Source organism: Sebastes fasciatus, chromosome 8 (genome assembly GCF_043250625.1).
Source record: "Sebastes fasciatus isolate fSebFas1 chromosome 8, fSebFas1.pri, whole genome shotgun sequence".
Classification (NCBI taxonomy): Eukaryota; Metazoa; Chordata; class Actinopteri; order Perciformes; family Sebastidae; genus Sebastes; species Sebastes fasciatus.
Window position 1 is genome coordinate 32222002 of NC_133802.1, and position 26708 is coordinate 32248709.

At 40.6% G+C, this 26708-nt stretch overlaps 2 protein-coding genes across 3 annotated transcripts in view; one reads left to right on the forward strand and one right to left on the reverse strand.

Annotated features, from left to right (window-relative positions):
* Nucleotides 1–26708, forward strand: part of cntn3a.1 (contactin 3a, tandem duplicate 1) — a 356340-nt gene that overhangs the window by 42141 nt on the left and 287491 nt on the right. The window lies entirely within an intron of this gene.
* Nucleotides 1–26708, reverse strand: part of cntn3a.2 (contactin 3a, tandem duplicate 2) — a 46434-nt gene that overhangs the window by 17840 nt on the left and 1886 nt on the right. The window contains exons 2-14 of the mRNA XM_074645099.1: nucleotides 25349–25491; nucleotides 24368–24503; nucleotides 19607–19782; nucleotides 15340–15435; nucleotides 14958–15161; nucleotides 13975–14077; nucleotides 13427–13611; nucleotides 11887–12023; nucleotides 10555–10684; nucleotides 9884–10034; nucleotides 9316–9443; nucleotides 6572–6741; nucleotides 5109–5226 (exon numbers count right to left, since the gene is read on the reverse strand). Of these exons, the coding sequence (XP_074501200.1) occupies nucleotides 5109–5226; nucleotides 6572–6741; nucleotides 9316–9443; nucleotides 9884–10034; nucleotides 10555–10684; nucleotides 11887–12023; nucleotides 13427–13611; nucleotides 13975–14077; nucleotides 14958–15161; nucleotides 15340–15435; nucleotides 19607–19782; nucleotides 24368–24503; nucleotides 25349–25491 (1877 nt within the window). The remainder of the gene's footprint in view (nucleotides 1–5108; nucleotides 5227–6571; nucleotides 6742–9315; nucleotides 9444–9883; nucleotides 10035–10554; nucleotides 10685–11886; nucleotides 12024–13426; nucleotides 13612–13974; nucleotides 14078–14957; nucleotides 15162–15339; nucleotides 15436–19606; nucleotides 19783–24367; nucleotides 24504–25348; nucleotides 25492–26708) is intronic.

Below are 26708 nucleotides of genomic sequence, written 5' to 3' on the forward strand. Positions count from 1 at the left end.
AGTAGTGCATGAGACAGGTAAGCTGAAAAACATCATGTGGCTCTGTGTCCTCCGGTGCTCCTAATGGCATCTGCAAGATTTCACAGACCGGAGGAAAACAACCAATCAGAGCTGATATGGAGCCTTGCCGTCTCTGAGCAGCTGTCAATCACTCGCCAACTCCGATCAAACGGTCAAACTAGGCAGCGCTGATCAAATATGAATCAATATTTTGTTACTGTAATGCCTATTTCTCTCCTCAAATGTTTTCAGAAACATCTTGTAGTGTACTGTTTAACTGTAAAATGAGAACATTTGTGACCCGGCAGGCATGTTGAGATCTCTTGAGGGAATACCAAGCACCGCCCACCAGCCGGAGCTCAGCCAATAGGAACGCTCTCTCTCTGAAATGACCTGTGATTGGTACAAAGTCTCCTGTCACGGGCTAGATGTTTTAAAGCCTGAAAACAGAGCCATGAGGAGGAGCAGAAGTCTAGTTATCTCTCAGAACACTTGAATTACAATATGTTGAAAGGTTATTATGGAATTTCTTCCCAATGATGCTAAAAATATACTGCCTACTGCCACTTTAATCAAAATTCTATCGAAATGGCATGTGGCCTATAATTAAAATGTTTTTTTAAGGTGACATGTGTATCAAAATATCATTTTAAATTAAATATTGTCGTGCTTCAGAGATGTCCTGGCTTACGCATCATATTCTACAGACTTAAAGGTCCAGTGTTTAGGATCTGGCGGTATCTAGCGGTGAGGTGAGGAGATTGTAACCAGCTGCAGCCTCTCCCGTGTGACAAGCGTGTTGGAGAGCTACGGTGGCCGACGCGAAAGGTCCTCTCTAGAGCCAGTTGGAGCAGAGCCAGTGAGAGAGAGAGAGAGCGACGGCGACGTTATCGACGTTATCCCAAGCAGGAAAACTAACAGTGTTTGGTTTGTCCGTTCTGGGCTACTGTAGAAACATGGCGGTGCAACACGGTGGACTCTGTGGAGAGAGGACCTGCTCCATATGTAGATATAAACGGCTCATTCTAAGCTAACGAAAACACGATTCTCATTACCAGGGGATTATACATTAATAAAAACATATTAATATTATATTCCATTTCTGATCTCCTAATTGTTACACACTAGTCCTTTAAGGAAACGGCTTCGTTTGATATAGATCCCCGCAAAAATCACACCATGATCATTTTAATATGTTTTTCAATGAAAGTGAATAATGATGTAAAAATGATTATTCCCTCTAATATCGAAAATCATGTTGCAATTGCAATATCAGTTAAAATAATCGCAATTAGATATTTTTTCAAAATTGTACAGCCCTAATTTAAAGTGGTGCTTTTGTGTAATTAGTTGTGGAGAAACCAAGACAGCCCTATAAAAGTACTACTACTATATACAAACTATAAAAGTAGGTGTATTCCCCTACGTACTGTCTTCCAGGACGACGACGATGATGATGATGATGGTGATGATGATGATGATGCAACTGTCAAACAAGCACGAGTGCTCACCAAGTGGTTTGAATGCTAATGACCGTGATGATATCCGTATAACGTGACCTTCTCTATAACCACCAACACCACCCGGTGGAGTGTTTGCGAGGCCTGGTGGAGTGGCATCTGAAACATTTTCCATTGCCATTGTGAAAAACAAGAGTCCTGATGATCACTCAAGAGTCTTTGTGTCAGGAACGATTATCATTGACCTTCAGCGCCGCGCGAGAGGAGTGGAGCGAGACGGGATCGGAAATAGCAACCTGCAGAATTACTGAGCCGGTATCACTGGCTAATATATTATGCAATTGCAATAATGCATCTATTGCCAATACCACTAATAATCAGCATTACTGCAAGCATGATCATAAAAGTCTATACATGTTGCTGTGATCGTTCCAACTTAAAGCACAATCACACTGACACAACCATTATCACAGCTAATGAGTCCTGCATTATTCACATTGTTGTCTTAACATTAAAATTAGATTTTTTGAGCACATGTAGACGCAGCCACCGAGTGTTTTCTCACCTACCTCTCGCAGTAAAGTATACATAGTATACATAGTATATATGTGGAAAGTTTTGGTTTTATTTGTCAAGGTTTTGAGCCATCTGTCTACGAGGTGTCTGCCTCCACACCAAAATAAATGAGGGTGAATGGATTTTTTCTGGGGTGCTTTGAAAAATGACATTTTAAAAACAGCAACATCTCTTTCCATTGCTTTGGATAATAAACACAACACAGGACAATTCTTCTGGCAGAAAGTAGTTCAACTGAAAAACAGCACGTTCTGTTCGATTATCCAGACGGGGACAGGAGCATTTTTTCTGAAAATATGTGTTAGTGTTAGTGGTGGAAAGTAACCGAGTATATTTACTCAAGTAATACATTTAAGCACAGCTTTCAGATACTTGTACTTTACTTGAGTATTTCCATTTTATCTGACTTTTTACTACTATTGCACTACACTTAAAAGGGAATTATTGTATATTTATCTGAATGTTATAGTTCCTTTACAGATTAATGAGAATTAATGTTATAAAAACAAAATAAAATACAATACGTTGTGTAGAATACCTACATGTTTCAGATGATCATGAATTGTTAACAGTTCCACTAAAGAGTGATTTCCCTTCAGATGGTTTTATTCAAATTTAAACAGTTTGAGCCCAATATTTTATATATATGTATATATAAAGAAAAAAGATTGGGGGAAACAAATAAATACAAAATTAAAATAATTTATGCAGAAGAACTGTGCTTTTTTTGCTTCTTTTTTTCAACCCTATTAATAGATTTACCTTTGACCCATGTCGGGAACCACTGGGCAAAACTACCTAAAGTAGTTCAAATCAGCTACATTTTGATCATCTACAACAGCAAAATGCTACTTACACATTAATGCATCAGTATGAGAACATAACACTAATCTAATAATGTCATATATAATGATATATCTGTCACAGGGGGCATTTTTCTGCATGAGCAGTTTTACTTTTGATACTTTAAGTACATTTTGCTGATGATTCTTATTTACTTTTAGTTAGGTAGGACATTGTAGGCAGGACTTTAACTTGTAATGGAGTATTTTTACATTGTCGTAATGCTACTTTTACTCAAGTAAAGGATGTGAGTACCGACTGGCCATTGTATTGAGGTGGCAGCAATCATCTCAGAGATGGATGGGTCACAACCTGGGCAAATAAAAAAGCTCCTGCATGGCTAGAAACCACTGCAGGTGAGTGAGAAAACACATTTCTTATTAAACTGGGAGACCACAGCGTGTATCTTGGGTGGGTCATAGACTGTGTGTGCTTAGTGTGGTGTTGCATATTATTTGAAAGTTACTTGTGTCCTTCATGGGTCATAAGGTATAAAAGGTAGTGGGGGTTTCTAAAGGGGATATCGACTGGTCATTGGTCATGTGACCACTGTCACATTGTTGCAGGTCTGCAGTCGTGATCAAGCGAAGCCTTTATTTGCCCTCCATGGCTGGTTTTCTCTCCAGCTTCATGCTTTGTCGCCCAACATTTGGAGCCGTTCGATCCAAGCAATGAGACATCCATGACAGCTGCCGTGAGCAGGAAGTGTAAATAATGCACAATCTGTATCGCAGACGAGTTTCTCTCCAGTCAATGCTGGGCCAATCCATTGCCATGGTCTTGATATTGCTTCTGCTTGAGAAACAGCCTTATTTCCACTCAGCCCATTGGAAAGCAGTGCTTATTAATGCCATTTGCCTAGAAGATCTTTAACACGCCGCGCTGAATCACTGGTGGGTATCCTCACAAGATAAAGATATGGATCCGACCGTTTCAAATGTTGACACCAAATATCATCCCTCACCTCATCTGACATTTAGCACATTTGCGTAGCGTCAATTTGCTGGGCTGTTTGACGTATTGATCAAAGCCAGAAACATCGCTCCTCTCGTCCTGTCTGCAAATCTACCTCTCTTCCGAAACACATAACAAAAGTTGTTCTGTTTTGTTCTGCCCGATATAGCTCTTGACAATGGTGTCTCTCTGGAGCTATACATACTGCATGAGTGAGCACAGACAGGCATCTAAACATTCCACTGTCAAGTACATTGCAACAATATTGAAAATTGGTCATTAAAAATAGAGGGAGAAAGAGAACATTTTTGCAGTTTTGTCAAGTTCTCTGCTTCCACAAACACCCCTGAATGCAATATCAAAGAAAAGCAAGCCTCCTCTTTTTCATGTAATCACGCGACTGCTACTAGGAAATAAGCAGGACATAAAAACTGTGATGACATCCAGAATCATTTTCATGAGGATACGGGCATTTTGGTCGCATTGTAATCGCCGGCTGAGACAAAACCCATTTGAGTTTAAAAGCCCAAGTGAACATTATACGCCCCGACGGTCGAGCGTTCTTTATATTCTCAGTAAAGTATATTCGTATGTCTTCATAAGTATATATTTATGCAACAAAGCTTTATTTGGTAACCCTTACAGAGTACAGATATTTGTTTTATTGTGGGTTGTTGGCTACATCACCCACTTTACAGCTATTACATGTCCAAGTGTCCTTCAGCAAGACACTGAACCCCAAGTTGCCCACGAAGGACAGGCCAGTGCCTTGCATGGCAGCTCCGCCGCCACCGGTGTGTGAGCGTCTGAGTGAATGAGTGGCAAATTGCGAAGTGTTTTGTTTGTTAAAGCTGGGGTAGGTGGTGTAATTTTAAGCATCATTGGGCATAAATTCCATAATAACCTTTCAGCATATTGTAATTCAAGTGTTCTGAGAGATAACTAGACTTCTGCACCTCCTCATGACTCTGTTTTCTGGGCACATGCACGTCCATTCAGATAATGAAAGCCTGATTCAACGGTGGAACGTCCTGCAGGAAAAGTTGCTTTTCCAGCATTGGCAACAAGAGCCCAAAAAAGGAGAATTTTTGGCCTAATAACAACAAAAATAAATTGCCTCCCCCCAACTTTAAGGTAGAACATTTACCATCTACCATTCACAGTTAAGTCTAGATCTTTAATTCCCCCTTCTTTAAAAAGAGGAAGCCAAAAACAATCCTGGCAGTAAGCCCCGTTTTAATTAGTGACTGCAGAGCAGAGAGGAGGGTTTCTTACCTTTCACAATCAATACAGCCACGGCTGACAGGCTCTCCACGTCCGTGTCCACCACACAGATATATTTGCCAGCATGGTAAAGCTGAATGTTCCTGATCATCAGATCCCCCGCTGCTCTCTACCAAGGAGGAAAGAAAGCTTTATGTAGCATGAAAGATAACAGACCTTGTGACAGCTTATTAAAGAATGAAGTGAAGCATATATAAGGTGCAATAAATAGCGGTGCCAAAAAACATTTGCAGATCCTGCAGTTACTTAGCTTGGGACTCTGCAGAGAGAAAAATCAGGCCTGTTTTTTAAAATGATATTCTACACCAAAGATATTTTACACACCTGTCTTGACAGCTCTTGAATGAAAAATTCCTGAATATGACAAAACCTTTTTGTTGCATTCTTCTGTCCAAGATGAGCTTGGATGAAAAGGATCAAGGCCAAAATTGGATATGCAGCAAATGTTTTTTTGTCTGACAAGGCCTCTGCTATGCCCCTCGCTTTTTACAGAGCAGCTTTTCATGACCTTCAAGACCTGTTGTGAGGAACTACACAAATAAGCTATTACTATTGAGTTCGGCTGGGTTTTTGCTCAGTTGGAGAGAGACGGTGGGGGGTAAAAAAGGGCCTCTAGATTCTCATCTGAGAGGACACCCGTAAGCAGCAAATGGTAAATTAGTGGTGAAATCGTTCTCTTGGTATTGGCAGGGAAATGTGGCAGTAGAGCCAACGTGGTTTAATTATGGAAATTAAATTCCTTGAAGCAGCAAAGTTAAGTTGATAATCTCTTTGGACTGGGGACATTCTAGCATTTCTGGGGAAGTCTCTTTCCAGATAAGAACATTGTCAGTCAAACACACACGGGAAGAATGGTTAATCCCGAAGGGTGTGAGGGTGTTCTGAAAGTGTTTTGTCATTTGGGGCTCTGCCAAGACACCTCTAATGATGTGTATCCCCTTTCTGTTATGAGAAGCTGTGCGGCAGGCTACGTCAACGCAGGATTGGAGAAGAATTCATGATCAACCAAAGTATTAAAAAAAAAAAAGGTCGCTTCAGAAGGCTGAGCTTGAGTAGAAGAAGTGTACTCAAAAAGATGACAACCTGTCTCAATGCCTGAGCAACTAACGCATTACCTACTCGATGGTTTAAGTGTATTTTGACATAGCATAGCCGTGTTTCCATTCACAAAAGCACAATTGGAAGCTTCAGAGGGGGCTGAATGATCTAACAGTCAAAAGATGTTCACATTCCCGCGGCTTATTATGCCTCCGAGGAGACTTGCAAAAAAGGGATGGTATCACACCCATTGCAGCAAAACTAGCCGCGGTAAATCTCTCCGAGAAATACCATGATGTCAAACCGCAAGCTGTCTCTTTTTATCTAATGGCAGGGATGAAGTGAAGCAAGATGGGAAATAGGTGCCAAATGCCCATTCGCACGTTCTGAAGAAGTATGAATGCGGGGTCACTCACCCCGCCCACTAGCTCAAAGTGACCGTCTCCCTCGGCGATGAGTTGTCCGTTGAAGGCCCAGGAGAAAGACACGTCAAGGACGGGGTCACTGGCGACCTGACAGGGTAACACGATGCTCTCGCCCACAATGATCTCCATGTCCACTGGCCCCTGGGTGATTCTGGTTGGATCTGCCCCAGAATAAAAAAAAAAACAGTGTGAGAGGGAGTCATTTCTGACGAGGCGGCTGCCAATCTCACACAGAACATTTCATTGCGAGATGAAACGAGATGAGCAGTGTATTGTTGGCTTTCTTCAACAGTGAGACAACGCTCTCGAGGACACGCTCTTGTAATACACTAAGTCACAGGGAGCGTATTATCTACATAAAAGGAAGGTCTCATGAAAGTCTTAGTCGAATAATGTGATAACACGCAGGCCTGCCACGACTAAAACGGCCTAATACTCCAGGCTGACACAGAGAGAATAATCTTCTGAAATCCTGATAGCAATTACAATACACCGCGGATCAGATAAAACTTCATGTAATGGCTTGCGCTGTGCATCCAGAACAAAATAAAGGGCACTGCTTCAAAGTCTACAACAGCAATCATTTGGCTAAGTCTGCCGTGCTTCAAAAGTCAAGATAATGAATCTGCCAGAAATAAAGAAGGTGCAGCGAAAAAGGAAGAGGATTTGCATTCTTACATCTTACCTTATATCGACTGTCGAGGGATAAAAAAATCACACTAAAAAAAAAAAAGTTCTTATTTTAAGCTAGTAGTAATCAATGTCTGGGTCGTGGCTCTGTGTCGCCGACTGAAAACATAACCCAGCCATTTGAAAAAATAACTGGCCTTGGCGGTTACAGCGGCAGACAATAGCGTTCAGCACATTAATAAAACCAATAGGAGAACACTCAACGATCACTCCACTGGAAACACGCTTGACAATAACAGCATCTGTAACACCTCCTCACTAACGCTTTCATTGCCTCCACTCAGGGCACTTTCATTTGTTGCAGTAAATTGGTTGTTTCAACTGCTTTGAGGAAAACAATGATGGAGTATTTTCTCGAACACCTTCCAAGTGCATTATTGCAGCCGCTGCAGAAAGCAGCCGCACTAAACAACTCAATAGAATTATACTGAAAGACAAGAGAGGGTTTTTTTTTTCAAGTTGCAGTTGAGTTTGGGTAGCCACTACACCAACTCAAATAAATAAATAAACAAAAATGACATTTAAAAAATGTATCTAAAAACATTTAACCTCGTCCACTCCTTGAGGGCGCCGGCGTCCTCTGTCTACTTTACTTTTTTCTGAGGCTGTAGCGGCTCAGTTTTAGAGCTAGAGTGGAGATACTGGTATCATATGAAACTAGAACACACCTACAGAATCCACTGGTACCAAACAGGTTGAGCAAGCATGTCGGAAAGAGGCTAAATAACGCTACGAAGTTACGCTAAATTTTGGCGAGGAAAAACTGGCATGGCCATTTTCAAAGGTGTCCCTTGACCTCTGACTTCAAGATATGTGAATGTAAATGGGTTCTATGGGTACCCACGAGTCTCCCCTTTACAGACATGCCCACTTTATGATGATCACATGCAGTTTGGGGCAGAAAACATGCAGCATAAATGTGTTATTTTCAACAATTCTAAAAATGGTTATTTGAATATTTCTGCATACTGGGATCCCTAAACAGTTTTGGAATTGCATAAACTGGGAATGACTGGAAAGCTGAGACTCTTTTGGATCCAATGAGCCCAACTGTATTCATGTGTGATGATGTTAGTCCCCATAGGAGCCATTTAATATAGTGAGACCATTTTTAGAAATTTGACCTCACTGTATAAAATGACCTGTGGTGACCTCTAGGATAATCACAGCCTCATGAAACTTTACAGACACAAACTACAGACCTAGAGCATTCAGAGGACAGATGGCTTTCTCTAGCTAGATTGACAATAAGGGGGTTTCTGAGCTGTCTACACAACAGAAGAGCTCGCCATCCAATCGACGAAAAATACAATTCTTGCGGAAATCTCCAAACGTCAAAAGTTTTTGAAACCAAATCAGAGCATGGCTTTTTCTATGGCGTTCCTCAAGGTCTTGGTGTCTTAATGTGATATTTTGGAGAGATTATTGATAATTTCATCAATTCTTGACTGATAGAAAATGGTTAAATTTAGCACCAAATCTGTGTAACAAATGGTATCAACCCCAAAATTGCTGCAGCAACTTATGACACATAGCAGAGCATGAGAATGACCATCATATACTTCAATCATAATGTTCGAAACACTTATACACTTTCACTATTTACTTTAATTAATTAATGAATCTTTTTTTTATTTCTGATATATGATTAGAACAACTTGCATCTCAAATTAATCATCAGTTTCCCAGCTTTCAGATGATGTACACCACTTCTATGTGAAATCTACTGCTGACCTGCTATCTCCCCCTAAAGACCCCCTGTAACACCCTAAAAAAGACAAAAACGAGTGTATGAAAAAGAGGGGGTGTAAAAGGTTACAGCTGTTACTTAATTATGCAAAGTCCCTCGAGGGTAGAAAATTCCTAAAGTTTTGACGCGCTCCTCAGAGCGAAACCTGAAGTCTGTTTATGTTTCAACCCACCAGTTATTGACTTGAAGTCCTCGCGGTACAGTAGCTCTCTCCTGCGTTAATCCATACTGAGCGATAAATTCTGCTTACTAAGTGGGATGCACAAACATTCTGCTATTTCACAGCGGAGCTTACCGGTAACAAGGAGCCGTCCAGTTGTACTCGACATGCCAAATCTATTCCTAGCGAAGCACGTATAGCTGCCTGCATCAGACTTGCTCACGTTGGCAAGCCTCAGTGTTCCATCTGGGGAAAGTGTGATCCTATAGGAACGTACAAGCACAGACAGCAGTTTGCAATCCAACTCCCAAGAAGGAAAAAATAATAATAATGTTATCATTAGATCGACTCTGATCTGTGTGATCCTATAGGAGTGTACAAGCGCAGACGGCAGTTTGCAATCCATCTCCCAAGAACGAAAAACATAATAATGTTATCATTAGATCGACTCTGATTCTGGATTTGTCTACATGTCAGTCTTCTACATCATCATAGACATCAAGCAGTTTGTGCAGGGAATATTGATCAATTAGACCGAAACGAAAAGAGCGCAGGATGAATAATACATCCACTCTGATATCTAAATAGAAAAAATACTGTTTCGTACATTACTATCACTACTTTGAACAACCATCGGCCTTCTGCTACAGCGTCATAAAAGTGGTTTTAGAACACATACAGCAACTTTCAGTTCAGTCACTACCTGTCATTGGTGTGGATAGGCAGGTTTCCTTTCTTCCACAAAATGCTGGCGATGGGATAGGCCTGGGGTTTACACTCCAACGTCACTGTAGTTCCTGCCTTGGCTTTGAGCAAAGCTCTGAGGACGTTCCCTGTGAAGTCTGGAGGAGAGGCTGATGGGAAACAGTAAACTGTCTTTAGTACAAGACTTCGGCAAATCTCAAACGGCATTTGAAGCAAGCTTCAGTTTGATCTGTGAAAATCATCAAATGGTAAAGTAATGGAGACAGACATTTGAGATATTTGTGATGGGAGGGTAATATAAATATACAAATATAAAATCGAAAGACTACTGGTGATTTTTATTCCATTTTCTATGTAGGAAATGGATTTAGGAAGGAAAGCCTATGTGACCAAAAAATATCTTTTAATTGCTTTTCCTGTTAAAAGATTTGTTGTTCAAGTGAGGATTCTGTATCTATCACCTCCATCCTCACCTTCACATCAAACTAAATCAGGATATCATGAAGGGGAAAATATTTTTTTAAATGTGTTTGGCCCCACAAGCCCCGACGCGCTGACCCCATTATCCACTAAGCCGGACAACCTTTAAGAATGACAGTAAGATGACCTTTAAGATTCTTTGACAACAATGATTGGAGGATTTAAGGGAGAGATAAATGCCATCCTCACCTAAAACCATTAGTTCTGCAGCAAAATATATGACGCCGTGCTTATTCTCCGCCACACACTGATACATGCCAGCGTCGGATAGCGTCAGCACCGACACCGACAGGACTCCGTCCTCCACATGGATTCTGTCCTGTGAAGAGAAAGGATGAAAGAAAGCAATTATTGCTTAAGACTTAAAGGTAGCTTTTGCTTTGCTAAGCGCGCTCTGGCAAAGCTCAATAAGCATCGGATTGGGTTCAAGGTATTGTCAATGGGCGTAGATCAAATCAGGATTACGTTGCAGTGAATGAAAAATACACATTTTTGTTTTCCAAAATATGCTTGTTCTCCCCGTCGTGTAAAACGGTCTTTACAGCTTGTAATATTATCCTGCAGTGAAAACTGAGCGTGCAAGATTTGTGTATGTGTGGCTAAATTAAGGGTCTCATTACAAAAGTAATTTCTTTTTCCCATATGCATGCATCATCGGACATTTTTGATGACTGATTTATCCAGAACAGATTTTGTTTGAGGTGCAACATGTATGGTTTTTGCATTACAAACCTTACATAATCCATGAAACTAAATGCAGTCCAATCTTATATTTCTGTTTTGCGTGTGAGGATTAAGCACTCTCTTTGATTTAAAAAAATATACATTTACACAACAGTATGCTTAATCATAAGCCATATACTGAATATATGACTCACGAAAACTAGACAATACTGCCCTTTTAACAGTAAAAAGGCTAATCGTATTCTAAATCTTGCAACAGCGGATATGTTCTTAAAATCCAATTAAAGAATGACATTTAAAAAAAGGTATTTTCAATAATAAAATCAGACAGGTTATATTTGCAGAAGCCTCAAATGTTACTAAAAAAATAAAGAAACAACACGTTAAAGTCAAGTCAAGTTTAAAACCATGCATTTCCCTGGTGGTCCGGGGTAAGGTGCGTAGCTGTATACAGTAAATTTCACAGTAGATTAAACCCATTGTCCCTAAATCTGGAGGAGCTAAAACATGCACCATGAATAATGAAAAACAACCACTGACTCCATTCAGATGAAATGAAGCAATCTCCCAGGGACTACACTGATCCACTCTCTAAGACTGTGTAATCTGCCAAGGTAGAGCAGAATAAGAGACAGTTACATCCATGTCTCATCACTGGCACACCTCAGCATGATGTTTACACTCTCCTCTCATCTCACTCTGAATTGCACTTGGAAAAAAAAACAGCCTTGTGTTTGACGCCAGGCTCTTGAAAAAATGAAAAGGATGAGCTGAAGCTGAGGATTAAGTCTTTAAAATGAAACACTGGTAGGTGGCAGAAGACAGGCAGTCATTTACCTCTGAGAGTAGCTGTTGGCCGTTCTTCAGCCATGTGTAGGAGGGTTTGGGCTTGCCATTGGCTCGGCATTCCCAGTATAGTCTCTCCTCTATGGCCAGGGCCGTGTCCTTCATGGCCTGCATCCACTGGGGCTTGGCTGAGGGAACAGAAACATACTCCGGTCTAAATATCTGACGGGAACCAGAGGGGACATGTTTTTTTTTAAGGAGCAGAATTATCTCTCTCAATATGCCGCATCCAAAATAGTTCAAAGGAAAGGCGTGCGTAGATTGACAGCTGAAATAAGTGGAAAGCATTGGGAGAATGGGTTTGTCTTTAAAGAGGAGTGAATGTAGGGTATCACTCAGTTTCATCACTTAAATGTGTCAGCAGCCTGTGGCAACTCAAGATTAGCACGAAACACTGCGCCACAAAAGCAGGAAGCTCCCTCTGCAGCCGACATCTCCGCTCACCCCAACCTGTCACCTTAATTCTGTGTATAATAAACATCGCCCCTGTCTGTTTCCCATCCGACACACACACATATACATAACTCCCTAGCTTCTTACCTCCTGCATATTTACAGCTTTTCAGGAAAAAAGTGTTGTGCTCATAATAAGCACAGCTCACTTCACATGCACTTTACATACCGTCAATTCCAATTTCACAAAATGTCATTTTCCCTTTCTCACATATTTAGCAAGCCAAGAACCCCAAAACGCAAGTACGGCAGTCAAATTAAAACCAACAGCGCTTATTATCCGGGAAGAAGGTAATGACTTTTTTTTCCGGCTGTGTATTTAGTAAGGAGCTGTTAAAATTATAACTATTATCACATTACCAAATAACAACTCTTAACAACTTAAAGGAACAGTGTGTGCCTTTTAGGGGGAACTATTGGCAGAAATGGAATTTAATATTAATAACTAAGTATTCATTAGTGTATAATCACCTGCAAATAAGAATTTCATTAGCTTAGAATGAGCTGTTTATATCTAGATAGGGAGCGGGTTCTCTTTAAAGAGCCGGCAGCCATGATTCTACAGTAGCCTAGAACGGACAAACCACTGCGTTAACTTTTCCTGCTTGGACGAGAGTCAATAACGTTACTCGCTCCGGAGTTAACCCCCGCCGTCACTCCACTCAGCCGCCAGGAAACAAGACACAAGAAACCTCTGTTGGTCTTGAGGAGCAGCAGCATGTATTTCTGCACAAACTGCAACTTCCACTGCACATTCTCAAAGCTAAACTAACTCTCACTGCCGCTCTCTCTCTCTTGCTTCACCACTCACTTCCCACGTAAACACACACACTTCACATGGTCAACAGCTCTAGATGAGGCCATTCACGCTTTCACATCGGCGTCTTACACGCTTGGCACACGGGAGAGGTTTCAATCTGCAACCTCACCGCGAGATGTCGCCAGATCCTACGCACTGTTCCCTTAAACCAATTCTTGACGTCACATACTAAGCAAACAGCAAAGCACAATACTTAATAATTTCACAATTAGCAGCGTGTTTTGTGTTGTCTTAACGAGCCAAACAAAAGTCTCGGTACCGTAGAAGGCCAGTCGACCAGTAGCTGTGTTCTTGCCCATCTTGTTCTCAGCCACACACTCGTATCCTCCCGTATCATCCTGCTGGAAGCTGGGGATCTCCAGCACGGCGTTGGAGTACTTCATTTTGACTTTGCTGGGGAAGGGAACGCCGTTAGCCCTCTTCCAGGTGATTTCCGGGACAGGGCTGGAAGAGACAGAGGAAGTAAAACCTCAGCGGAGATTGTGATTTGAGTTCTTTTGAACTTTTTAAGAGTGTCGCTCAGGTTGCAGGTGTCAGCAATAATCCTGTAATAAAGTGTTTGATGGAGCTTAAAAGCCTATTCACTGTATTTTTTTTTTTTTTTTTTTGCGGATGAATGGTTTAGAGCTAACCCGATCTTAACGACAAAAAAAAAATCCGCTTCACATGGTTTTTCAGACCAATCATGGCTTGATGCCACACTTAAAGAAATATAATTGCCACAGTAACTGTACTATATAGAAACCCAGAGGTCTGGAATGAAAGACAGCAGAAGATTGAAAACATGCTTCAAGGAATCCAGCTTACTTCCCAAGGGCGAAACACTCCAGCGTAACTGTTGATCCTTTTGCGGCGGGTACATTGTCTGCGAAATTAACTTCTATTTTCGGCTCGTATTCGCCCATCACTCCTATGAAGAGCAAGCACAAGAACTTGCTCAGTCTTCCATTATTCATGACTTACAAGCAATATGGCTTGCATTACGGACCAAACAATAGCACTGTAAAACTAACAGAGGAGAAATAAAAGACACATGAGCAAACATTCTCTCATGGGTAAACTCAAAGTAGTACATCACTTAAATGTGCAGTCGCCAGAGTGCAGCGAAAAACCAGCAAGGAATAATTTAAATCTCTTCTTGGTGGACTAGACAGAGGAGAATTTGAAATCTTGTGTTTTCTTTTTTTTGTCAGCGAGTCTGGCTGTTTATCTATTATTTCAAAGCTTGAGTGGGCAGTTCCCAACCCCTGGTGGTTTATTGTTTGTATCAGTATTTAAGACGAGTCAAGGCCCCGGATCAGAAAGCGATGCGATGAGATTTAAATTTATGCAGCTACATGTACAGTACACTGAGTGGAAACTAACTGGTTGAGCCACCAGAACACTCAATGTAATGGTCCAGTGACGTATGGCTTATGTTTAATTCATTCGAAGGCAATCTTTATTCACTCTTTCTATGAAGGCGTAACAGTGAATAGAACGACGGACCGAACAGAGCCGGATTGAGAATTCATGTGAAAGCACAGGCGAAGCTTTTAAAGGGAATGTGAATTATAAGAAAGCTAAGTCAGCAAAGAAGAGATTTGGGTGCTTTGTTTGCTGGCCTACATTGAGGAGCAACTATTTACTTACAAGCATTAGCGCTTGGTGACTCAACCACAGAGAGGCATGACAGGACAAAGAGCACTCATGCAAGTGGGATGATTAAAGCCACCTTGAAAGGAAAGGTCCTTAATACATGGCTGAAAGGCACACTTGTCACATCATGGCCGCTGCCAGCAGCGTCTTACCATCTGTCCTGAGGATCAGAGACGTGGGTGAGCTCTGGACTTTGCCCTTTGTGATGCTGTTCATCACGACGCAAGTGTAGTTGCCCACATCGGAGGGCTCCACCTTGGCGATGTAAAGGTTTCCTGTCTGCTGGGAGACGAAGCGCCGATTGTCTTGTTGAACAAAGTACGGGTACTCGTTGAAGACCCACGCATACGTGAGGTCTGGAAGACACACGGGGACACAAATGAGCTGATCATGGACACCCTATGTGATATTAAATGTGATTCAGAGTATTAAATGTGATTATTAAAAAGGAATGGTGGAAAGATTACACTTTAATCTTGTCAAAAGACGAACTTTTAAACGACTGCACTGTTGGAAATTAAGATGAAGGTTTACCTCCGGAGGAAGTGGGCGTTCCACAAAGTAACACCACTCCTTGTCCCTCACGGACTGACACTGCGCTTCTGGTGTGGACTTTGAAATGATCTAAGTCTGAGGGAAAACAAAAATGAAAAGGAAGATCACCGCAGGATCTCACATATCAGAGTGGAACAGAGCTGAGCAAAAGCTTTCAGCAAGACTCTGACATGAGCCCAAAAGGAAATTGTCATGAGAATTGCACTTCTGCGATGCCTGAGAGGGAGAGAGAGAGAGAGAGAGAGAGAAAAGAGCTTGTACATATGAGGAGGGGTTGTAAAGCACAAAAATACAGTGTAGAAATGTTAGCTCAGGACCTGAATAAGATATTAGATATCATTTTTATGACATGAGAACTAGGCAGGTAAGAACACGTCCCAGTTGCAGAAACTTTTAAGACTAGTCTTGACCTTAGACTGGTCTTAGATTGTCAGGTTAGACTAGTATAATTAATTAAGCCCGTCTGTTGCATAAATATTTGAGGTAGGAAAGTTAGTTAGTCCGTCTGGCTAAGCCTGAGGTGAGAGCGTTGTTGCTATGGCAACAATATGTTAGAACGTCAGTAAGATAACTATTTCAACTGTTTATCCATTACTTTTAGCTAACTAGTTCAACTTACTTTTAACTAACTTTAAGCGAAATATTTCAACTGTTTATCCACTACTGCGGTGGGAAACTGCTACAGACCTATGTCAATCATTGTAAAGCTACACATATATAACTACAGTATAATGTGTTGTCATAGAAGGGTTAATGTTGAAGTGATAGTGACCTGGCTTCTAGAAAGTGCAGGAACCGTCAGCATGACATTAGACTTTGATACTGAGATATCTGGTTTCTATGTGTATTAGACCAGAACAGACCAGATCGTGGGAATGACGGGAAAAACCTGTGAGAAGGGGATTAATCATTACCTTAATTCAGGGTGTGTGTTACATTGTTTTGATATACTGATGTACTCGAAAATACGAATCCGTTCTTGTGTTGACTGCAGAGACGTAACGCTCCGATCTTTTAAAGGCTCTTTTGCATCTCCATCAACTTCTCTCTCCTGAGTCGGATTTTTCACCTACATTACTTTTAGCTTACTAGCTCAGCTGTTTATCCATTACTGTGGTGTAAAACTGCTCCAGGCCTATGTTAATCATTGTAAAGCTACACATATATAACTACAGTATAATGTGTTGTCATAGAAGGGTTAATGTGGAATCATTGTGATAGTGATAGTGACCTCGCCTCTAGAAAGTGCAGGAACCGTCAGCATGACATTAGACTTTGATACTGAGATATCTGGTTTCTATGTGTATTAGACCAGAACAGACCAGATCGTGGGAATGACGGGAAAAACCTGTCAGAAGGGGATTAATCATACCTTAATTCAGGGTGTGTGTTACCTTGTTTTGACATACTGATACTCGAAAATACGAATCCGTTCTTGTGTTGACAGCAGAGACGCAACGCTCAGATCTTTTAAAGGGTCTTTTGCATCTCCATCAACTTCTCTCTCTGAGTCTGATTTTTCACCTGCATTACTTTTAGCCATCTATTTCAACTGTTTATCCATTAATTTAGCTAATATATAGCTACCTTTTTCTGTTTATTCATAACTTTTGGGGATTCTTGTACTGTATTCTTGAATTGTTCCTGAACATCTTTAACGGTTCTAACAACTCGGTTGGATTTATGCTGTTTATCTTTGCTGTTATTTTCTCCCAGACTTGGTGTGGTGTTTCTGTTGCATCCACCATTTCTTCTCTTCTGTGAAGAGTCTTATTTCACCCATAATGCATTGCGCGACAGGCTATCTAAGTCAGTCTTAGTCACTCATAGTTAAACCTTATACAACAGGTACATTTAAGTGTCTATAGTAAGTCTGACTTCAAGTTATATTTAAGACAAAGACTAGGTCTATTTTTATGCAATTGGCCCCAGCTTATAATTTATATCCATGTCTATGAAAGCTGAGTAACCACATGAGCAAGACATGATGGGACCGGCTGCAACCCAAACCGGGGCCATGACACAGCAGGAAAAAGTAAAGTAAAAAAAATTCTTTCTGCCAGTCGTCTCTAAAGGAATTTGATGTTGGACTATTTAAATTTTGTAAAATGTTGTACAAATGAGACACCTTAAGTTTATGGTTTAATAGTCAAGAGACTATCTAAAGCAAGGTGGTGAGGTTTCCCTCAAAAGGTGTCGCAATTATAGAAAATGAAAGAAATGTGAATTTGGAAGCTGAAGTTGCTGGAAAGAGAAGGCGATGAGGTGATGTTGAGCTTTTTATGTAATTATGTCTCATCTTATCAAATACAACCAAAAATATCTGGAAGACCAGATACCGCCAAGAGAAGGTGTGAAAAGATGTTTTGTTGTGCGTGAATAGAAGCCTTAATGAATAGTACATAAATAGTAAGTATTCATTTGGGTTGTTTGCTGGTTTCACCACATAAGATATGTGATATGAGAGAAATCAAAGCCTTATTTGTGTGGCAGTGCAGTTGTAATATAAAGTAATGTTTGCACTGTTTATTCATTTGCTTCTTATTTTGCATGTGCTGCCTGCATTTTTTACTGCGACATAAGAATGCATCAAAATACTGCTGCTATCGGACCACACACAATCATGTATATGGCACTATTTATTTATTTATTTATTTATCTATCCATCTCTTTATCTCATTCCATTCTCATAATCCATATGTCATTCCTCTTTCTCAATACATTTGTTATTGCTGGGGATACTGTCACTTACTTTTACACACAATCTTCATTTTCATTTGTATATATTTGAGCTGTTAATCAATTAAAATATTTAATCGCGATTAATTGCATGATTGTCTTTAGGTAAGCGTTAACTAATCGCAAATTAATCAGACATTTTTTATCTGTTCAAAATGTACCTTGAAGGGAGATTTGTCAAGTATTTAAATCCTCTTATCAACGTGGGAGTGGACAAATATGCTGCTTTATGCAAATGTATGTATATATTGATTATTGGGAATCAATTAAGAACACAAAATGATGACAACCCTCACAGGTACTGCATTTAGCATAAAAAAATATGCTCAAATCATAACATGGCAAACTGCAGCCTAACAGGCAACAACAGCTGTCAGTGTGTCAGTGTGCTGACTTGACTATGACTTGCCCCAAACTGCATGTGATTATCATAAAGTGGGCATGTCTGTAAAGGGGAGACTCGTGGGTACCCATAGAACCCATTTACATTCACATGTCTGGAGGTCAGAGGTCAAGGGAACGCTTTGAAAATGGCCATGCCAGTTTTTCCTCGCCAAAATTTTGCGTAAATTTGAAGCGTTATTTATCCTCCTTTGTGACAAGCCAGTATGACATGGTTGGTACCAATGGATTCCTTAGATTTTCTAGTTTCATATGATGCCCACATCTTTAAAAAGATAGCTTTAAAACTGAGCTACAACCTAAGAATTGCAAGTTGCGTTAATGCGTTAAATAAATTAGTGGCGTTATTATTATAACTTATTGGTTATAAGATATATATACTTTATTTATCAAATTATAATCCTGATTTTTCATTATAGAAATACAAAGCAATATACTATATTTTTGATACTAGAGAACCTTTGAATAAGTAATTTTCTCTACTGCACTTTTATTCCCTTAATTAAATCAGGGGCAACTTATTACTGCACTGTAACTGAATTATAACTGCATATCTGCTTTAAAGTTTTTTTCCTGCCCTAGTGTATAGTACTATATTTTATTTATGTCATCACTTTTTATCCTATAACTTATTGTCATTTTATGTTATCATTGTCTTTCTATCTTATTATTGTCATTTTATCTCATCTTAGTGCTTTTATTGCTGAGCTGACCTGTTCTCTCATCCTATACTTGTTATGTTCCAGTCAAAGTAAATGTTGGTTTCAGTCCTTATTGAGCTATTCTTCATACACTACTTTAGCAACTTGTTTGACTACTTTACACCAGAGTAAATGCAATAAAACAACAATAACTTTTGATCGAGCCAAGCAAGCAGAAGCAGAGTGGTCGTTCTTAGTTTGCATGTGTGACCATACAGTAAGTAAAGAACCGCTCCCGTGTTACTTCAGCATTTAATGTTGCTTTAAAGTTGCAGCACTCATAAATATTGCAAACATCGCCCACCTAGTTTGGTGTGCGTCTGCATTATTTGCTAAGTGCTGCTACACCTCCCATATACAATGTCTTCATGAAAAGTGACAAACAAACACCGACTTCAACTTACAAGCAAACTGCAGACTTGCTCTCCTGCTGAGGATGGCTCCTACAGTGTTGAACGCCATACACTGGTACAGTCCTACATCCTGGTAGCGGTCCAGACTGCTTATAATGAGGTTGCCCCCAGACAGACGCCGCCGGCGATCCAGGCCCAGATTTATGAGAGTCCCATTCAATGACCATCTGTGAGGGCAAAGACACCATCAGTCCCTGGCAAAACACACTGTCCATTTCTTTCTGCCGACCAAGGTGGTCTGACAGGAGGTGAGCGGGAGAACACAACTCACTGTAGTAACTCACTTGAAGCGAGAATAATATACTGTACATTTGTGCCGGGTGTCGAGGAATCGCAGGCTCGCAGGTTGAAGCAGGAACAGCGGGAACTTAACGGTTGTGATTTTTAGCAATTAATTCTTTTCCTGCAGTGCTTCAACTTTTTATAACAAAGTCTCAAACAAAAGTATTTTCTAAAGTCATACGGAGCAACTTGGAAAAGACGGTTGATAAATGTATGTAGGGCTGCAACTTATTATTATTTTCATTGTCGATTGATCTGTTGATCATTTTCTCGATTAAATAATTAGTTGTTTGGTCTATAAAATGTCCATCAGTGTTTCCCAAAGTCCAAGATGACGTCCTCAAATGTCTTGTTTTGTCCACAACTCAAAGATATTCAGTTTACTGTCATAGAGAAGGAAAGAAACCAGAAAATATTCACATTTAAGAAGCTGCAATCAGAGAATTTTGATTTTTTTTCTTTTCTTTTAATGACTCAAACCGATTAATCGATTATCAAAATAGTTGGCGATTAATTTAATAGTTGAAAACTAATTGATTGATTGTTTGGTCTACAATTTCCTTAGGCCCAATGTAATGTCATCAGATGTCTCGTTTTGTCCGACCAACAGTCAAAAACCGAAAGATATTCAGTTTATTATCACAAGATAAAGAAAGGAGCCACAACAGAGAAGATGTTTATTATTTTTTTGACCGATTGATTAACTTAATCTTATAGGATCAAGTAAAATGTATTTATTGTTTCACTTTAAGGCTGCAACTAATGATTATTTTCATTGTCGATTAATATTATATATATTAATATTATTTTCTTGATTAATCGATTAGTTGTTTGGTCTATAAAATGTCCATCAGTGTTTCCTAAAGCCCAAAATGACGTCCTCAAATGTCTTGTTTTGTCCACAACTCAAAGATATTGAGTTTACTGTCATAGAGGAGTAAAGAAACCAGAAAATATTCACATTTAAGAAGCTGCAATCAGAGAATTTTGACTTTTTCTTCATGAAAAATTACTCAAATCAATTAATTGATTAAACGTTGCAGCTCTAAATGTGTCTACATCTATCAAAAGTAAATATACTGATAAGCATTTGAATGCCATCTGTTGTCTTTTTTGTTTTCTTAAGTCTTAAATCGACTCACATTTTTATAAACTGCAAGTTATTGATGTTATATTCATATTCTGCACATGTTCCATGAATGCTGCATATTGTCTTGTCCCTGTAATCTAATAATTCTGTAATCCATAATGCTATAACATGCTCTAGTGTTATTGGTTACGTGTTTATATAACCCCTTAAAATGCACATTTCTTATTTATATTGCATTTTTCGGTTTCCATTCTATTTTTCTTTATTTTGCTCTACCACTATTTGCTGCTGCAGCGATCTCATTTTTCCCCCCAGGGATCATTAAAGTTTAATCTCAGAGTATCACACACCAAGCTGTCTTCTGCTATTTAAGGGGAAGCAGAAGATAAAGGTTTTCGAAGCCATCCTCAATATTATCATCAGTCCTTAACCATAATCACCTCTTCTCTGTCACATTATATTTACATAATACTACATTATTCCACCTTTTGACTTCTCATTAGGGCGAAACATTAGCGCTCGACGAGAGGTTAACAGCCGGCTGATATAACAAAGGGATGCCTTTTACGCTCCTTTTCACCTCCCATTACATCCCCTCCTTTTTAAAAAAAAAAGACTTTGCGGGTTCAGATTGTGTTATCAAATAAATGAAACGCCTAAAAGAACTCTTAAAAAAACATGAAATTAATTCATTGATTTAAACAAGCCCCATTATTCAGCACATTTCTTTCCCTGCCACCATCACAACACACTTTTTAAACGCTATTCAAAAACAGAGTATCGATGGGTTCAAGGACAGAGCACTTCTCAAGAATGTTCCATCATTTCGCTCAAAGCATAGAAAAATAACAATTTCCTTTCAGCCACCTTCCGCTATTCTACTTTCCCTTAAGTGGAAATGAAAGACGTGGAGGCTATAATGGCCAACTTTTCCAAAAGCTTTCAAGTCTAACCTCCAAAATAATTTCTTAAAGAATATCCAAACCACTGAATGCGGATGAGTGCCGCCACCATACTCCAGACACTCATACTTGATAGCTGTGTTTCTGTACGTACCGAGGTTAACCCTACTTCTCGAGAGACCGTCTGTATGATGAATACCTAAAGCGCTGGCTAGTGATACAGCCAGTTTATGTGTCCACTCGAGTGCATTCAGCTCTTCATCCCACGGTCACCTCTTTTTGACCCGCTCTCAAGTGCCTCCGCTGTTCAGCGGTGGCCCGAACGTCCTGCAGGTGATTGAATAGCAACTCCAAAACTGAATTACTCTGCTTGAGACTGATTTTGTGAACACATGTTGTCTGACCGTCTGACCGCGGAGAAACTCAAGTATTCTGGACCATCCTGCAGCCCAGAGCCACAGGCTTCAAACGCCAGGTCAAGTAAAGGTTAGGCAAGTCACCCTCTCTCTTTAGATTTAAAAAAAAGAATCACTTTCGTGACCCGCTGTGGAGGAGATGCGTTTCCATACAAGATGTGGCTTTTTTTCCCCATGAGTTATTACGCCGCTACAGTGTGCATACTATGAAAAAGTCTCATCTCTTTATGAGTGACAGGACTGGCAGAGGAAAAGGAAAAGGGAGGAAAGAGAGGCGATGGGGGGAAGGTGGAGGAGGCGGAAGCAGTGTGAGCCTATTTACACTTCAAGAGAGGAGCCAGAGAGGTGCTGAGGGCTTGCAGAGCCCAGCACAGCCAGCTTGACAAGACACCGCGTTAAACATGCTCATCTCACCTTTAATCAGCACAATGGAACGTGAAAAGCCTGAAATAATGAGCGTACGTTCTCCACGCCGCACATCATTCAGCTCGTCTGTGCCGCAGTAATTCCCACCGTCGAACGCCAAAGACACTTGTAATCAATGCCTGTTTGGTGCCAACTAGTGTCTAGCAAAACCCCGCGCTGGTCTCACAGCGTCTTATAAGGAGGAGATTTAAAGATGCATTGAGATGCTACACGTGTGTCGCTAAGATAATATCTGGCGAGACAAGAGGCAGATTGGCGGCGTGTTAGTCAATATGAATTAGTAAAGCCACAGTGACGCCACTGCTTAGAATGCCTGTGTGCGTTTCAGTCGAATTCAGGGAAAATGAGAAGGGGAGCAAGCATCTGCCTAATTAAAGACGTGGAGGCTGTATATAAGCTATACGTATAAAGAGAGAAGCTGATTGTTTTAAACAGGTCTTCACACTGATTTTATGTCCCCACGCACCCAAAAGTGATGTTCCCCGCACTGATCACAGTGCTTTGCTTTAAACAATGTCCTCTTATGACATTGGCTGCTCAGAAAATGCTTTCAGTGATGAAAGTGAAATGAAGAATTAGAGGGAAAGAGGAGCAAGTGCTTGCTGATTCAGATTCAGCGCTCGAATCCCTCCGAGTTCGTACAAAGAAAAGCAATACGTGGTGATGATTAGCCTGCTACCGACTGAAAACCGACTGAACTAATGATTATTTTTATTGACGATTAATCTGTCGATCATTTTCTCGATTAATTGATTAGTTGTTTGATTTATAAAATGTCGGAAAATGGTGATAAATGTTGATCAGTGTTTCCTAAAGCCCAATATGACGTCCTCAAATGTCTTGTTTTGTCCACAACTCAAAGATATTCAGTTAAGAAGCTGGAATATTGTTTTTTTTTTATATCTTGGTATCAGTTGCGTCGTTAAATTTCACTGGTATCGGTATCGACTACTTAATTTCTGTTATCGTGACATCCCTACTTATGAGTGAACCTTTCAAACCCAAGATGCCGTCATGTTTTTTTGTGGCTGTCCGATTTGAAATATGTTAGTTGTTATGTGTATCTTTTATACATTTCCCCCTCATTGATCCAACATGTGTTGTATCTAAAAAAGCTTGTGTTTGGAGTGAAATTTACTGATATGTCTGTGGGTTTGAGCTGTCTTTATATGCACAGCTTAGACGAGTAACGATGGATGGAAGTGTGGATTTTATGGGGTTGATTTAGGTCTGAGACGAACGATTATTTTCGATTGATCAATCGATTATTTTCTCGATTAATCGATTAGTTGTTGTGGTTTACAAAATGTCGGAAAATGGTGAAAAATGTTGATCAGTTGTTTCCCAAAGCCCGAGATGACGTCCTCAAATGTCTTGTTTTGTCCATAACTCAAAGATATTCAGTTTACTGTCATAGAGGAGTAAAGACACCAGAAAATATTCACATTTAAGAAGCTGCAATCAGAGAATTAAGACTTTTTTTTTTCTTGGACATGACTCAAAACGATTGATCTCTTAACACAATAGTTGGCGATTGAAATAATAGTTGACAGCTAATCGATTAATCTCAAAGAATGAGCCGCATCTTTATGTTAATGCTTATACACACACTTTCATTTGACTGTGTTCATCTTACCTGTACTGAGGAGGTGGCGTTCCCTTGCCGTCGCAGGTCAGAGTGGCTTCTTCTTCTATGGAGTCGATAGGAATGAACAAGTCACCTGGCTCCATCCTCCATCTCGGACCATGGTACGATCCACTGTCCAGACAATCTGTGGGAGAAACAGGAACAGCTTGAACACAACGACAGAGAAAAGAAAAAGTGCGGACACCATGACTCCCCGTTCTTCTGGAGGAAATAAGACATTCAGGTCTTTCAAAATGGGAGGTTGGACATTACTAAACATGGGAAGTGATAGGGGAGTAAGAAAATATCGATACACATGTGACATGCCCACTTTATTGTAATCACAAGCAGTTTGGGGCAAAAAAACATGTAGTTTTTTGCATGCAGTATACATTTGCCTATGCTAAAATAGTGTATTTCTGGTGTGTTCTCTATATTATTACAGTTTTCCTAAAATTGTATTTTAAAAATCTTAATATATTGACTGGTTACCCTGGTATCATGATACGTATCGTATCGCCAGATTCTTGCCAATACACAGGAAGTGACTCAATATGTTTAATATTATCTTGAGTTGTGCAGATTCTTCCGAAAGAACGAGCTGAATAATATTAACAGGATGATTCCTGTGAAAAAAACGTTCAATTAGTTTTGACTTCAGAGGAGCAATCCGCTAATCCTGTCTTTGCTCTGTGTTAATTAAATCAAGGAAAATATTATAAACGACAAGCAAACAACAAGGAAATGCCTCCATGAGGTTAAGTACTTCAAGTAGTTAAGAGGAAGACTGTGTGTGTGTGTGTGTGTGTGTGTGTGTGTGTGTGTGTTGTGTTGTGAATGGAAGTCAATACTGAGGAGTGTCCCTTTTAAACCGGGGACCGTCCCATCGTCTCCGTCGCCGACATGATTTTCGTCTCTTCAGTCATCATCCCGCCAACTGTAAATGTCCAAACGTGAAAGAATCATCGCTCATATGAAAAGGTGGTTTACCTGCCAGACAGTCGATGATTGATAACAGTAGAAGCTGTTTCCATGGCAACGTCATCTTTGGCAGCCAAGGGCAAATGAGACTTTCATCCAATAAGCTTTGAAATGGCACTCGTGTTCTCCGAGGGAGAGGGGGGGAGCTTGACCTGTTGGAACAAGAATTTTGTTGTAAAACACCAAAAAATTCGGCGAACCCCCCGATGTTTTTATCCCACTTTCAACTCTATGCCTTTTAATCATCCATCAGGAGAGGACAGGGGGGGGAGTGTACATTTTTAGTAGTGGAAATGATCAAATTGGACGTGGAGTTTGGTGCAGGATGTGTCTCATTTCTTCTGTCCATTCTCACATTTCTGATCAGTGAGGATCCAGGCGGTGTCACTTTGTGCCGCGCTTTGGCCAACTTGCGCCCGGAGATGTCTGAGGGTGATACCAGAGGCATATGGGAAGAAGCCCATGCCAATGTATTAGGGGGGGGCGACCAACGCCTAAGCTCATCCTTCACTTGGACGGATTCACTCTGGCTGCCTGAGGAGACTTGGACCTGGGAATTGGGTGCCATCCAATCAATTAGATTCACCCACAGCAGCATGTGTCTCCCCACATGCTGGGGTGAATCAAGACAGCCTGATGAGGAAGCCATTCCACCCAGGTCCATAATCAAGGGCAAGTGTCTGTCTGCTTGCAGCATGTGCTGCAAATTGCGATGCACCCACTTCTTGCAGGAGACTGAGCGAGTAATGATGCAATTATGAAATGTCAAACATACACACAACAGAGAAGCGGCAATAACGCAGCAGCTAAGTGAGCAGCTACACACACACACACATATTTGTGTGTGCATGCAGATCGGTGCACAATAGTGTGTACCTGCACACAAGCATGCACATGAATAAGCAGGTCTGCACACACCGAATCACAAATGTCCTCAAGAGGTGTTCAAGATATATTAAGGGCAGAGGCAGATAATAACACCAATCTGCTAAATGTCACACAACCCACATACACCTACACACCAAACTCACTTTCTCGCCGCGTACAGCACGTATAACACCCAGCCTCCACACACACACACACACACACACACACACACACACACACACACACACACACACACACACACACACACACACACACACACACACACACACACACACACACACACTCGCTTTCCATTTAGAAGACATAAGCCGTGATGTGCGGCTCATTTGTGGCCTAATCCCGGGGCGAGCCTGGTTCAGAGCGCTACTTACGGAGGGTCTAATTGTTTGTCAGCTGCCTGGATGTCAAATCAGACACGTGGGGGTCTCAGCCAGAATTCTCTCCCCTACCTTTCATGTTCGGCTCGGTCCTTTTTTCTTCC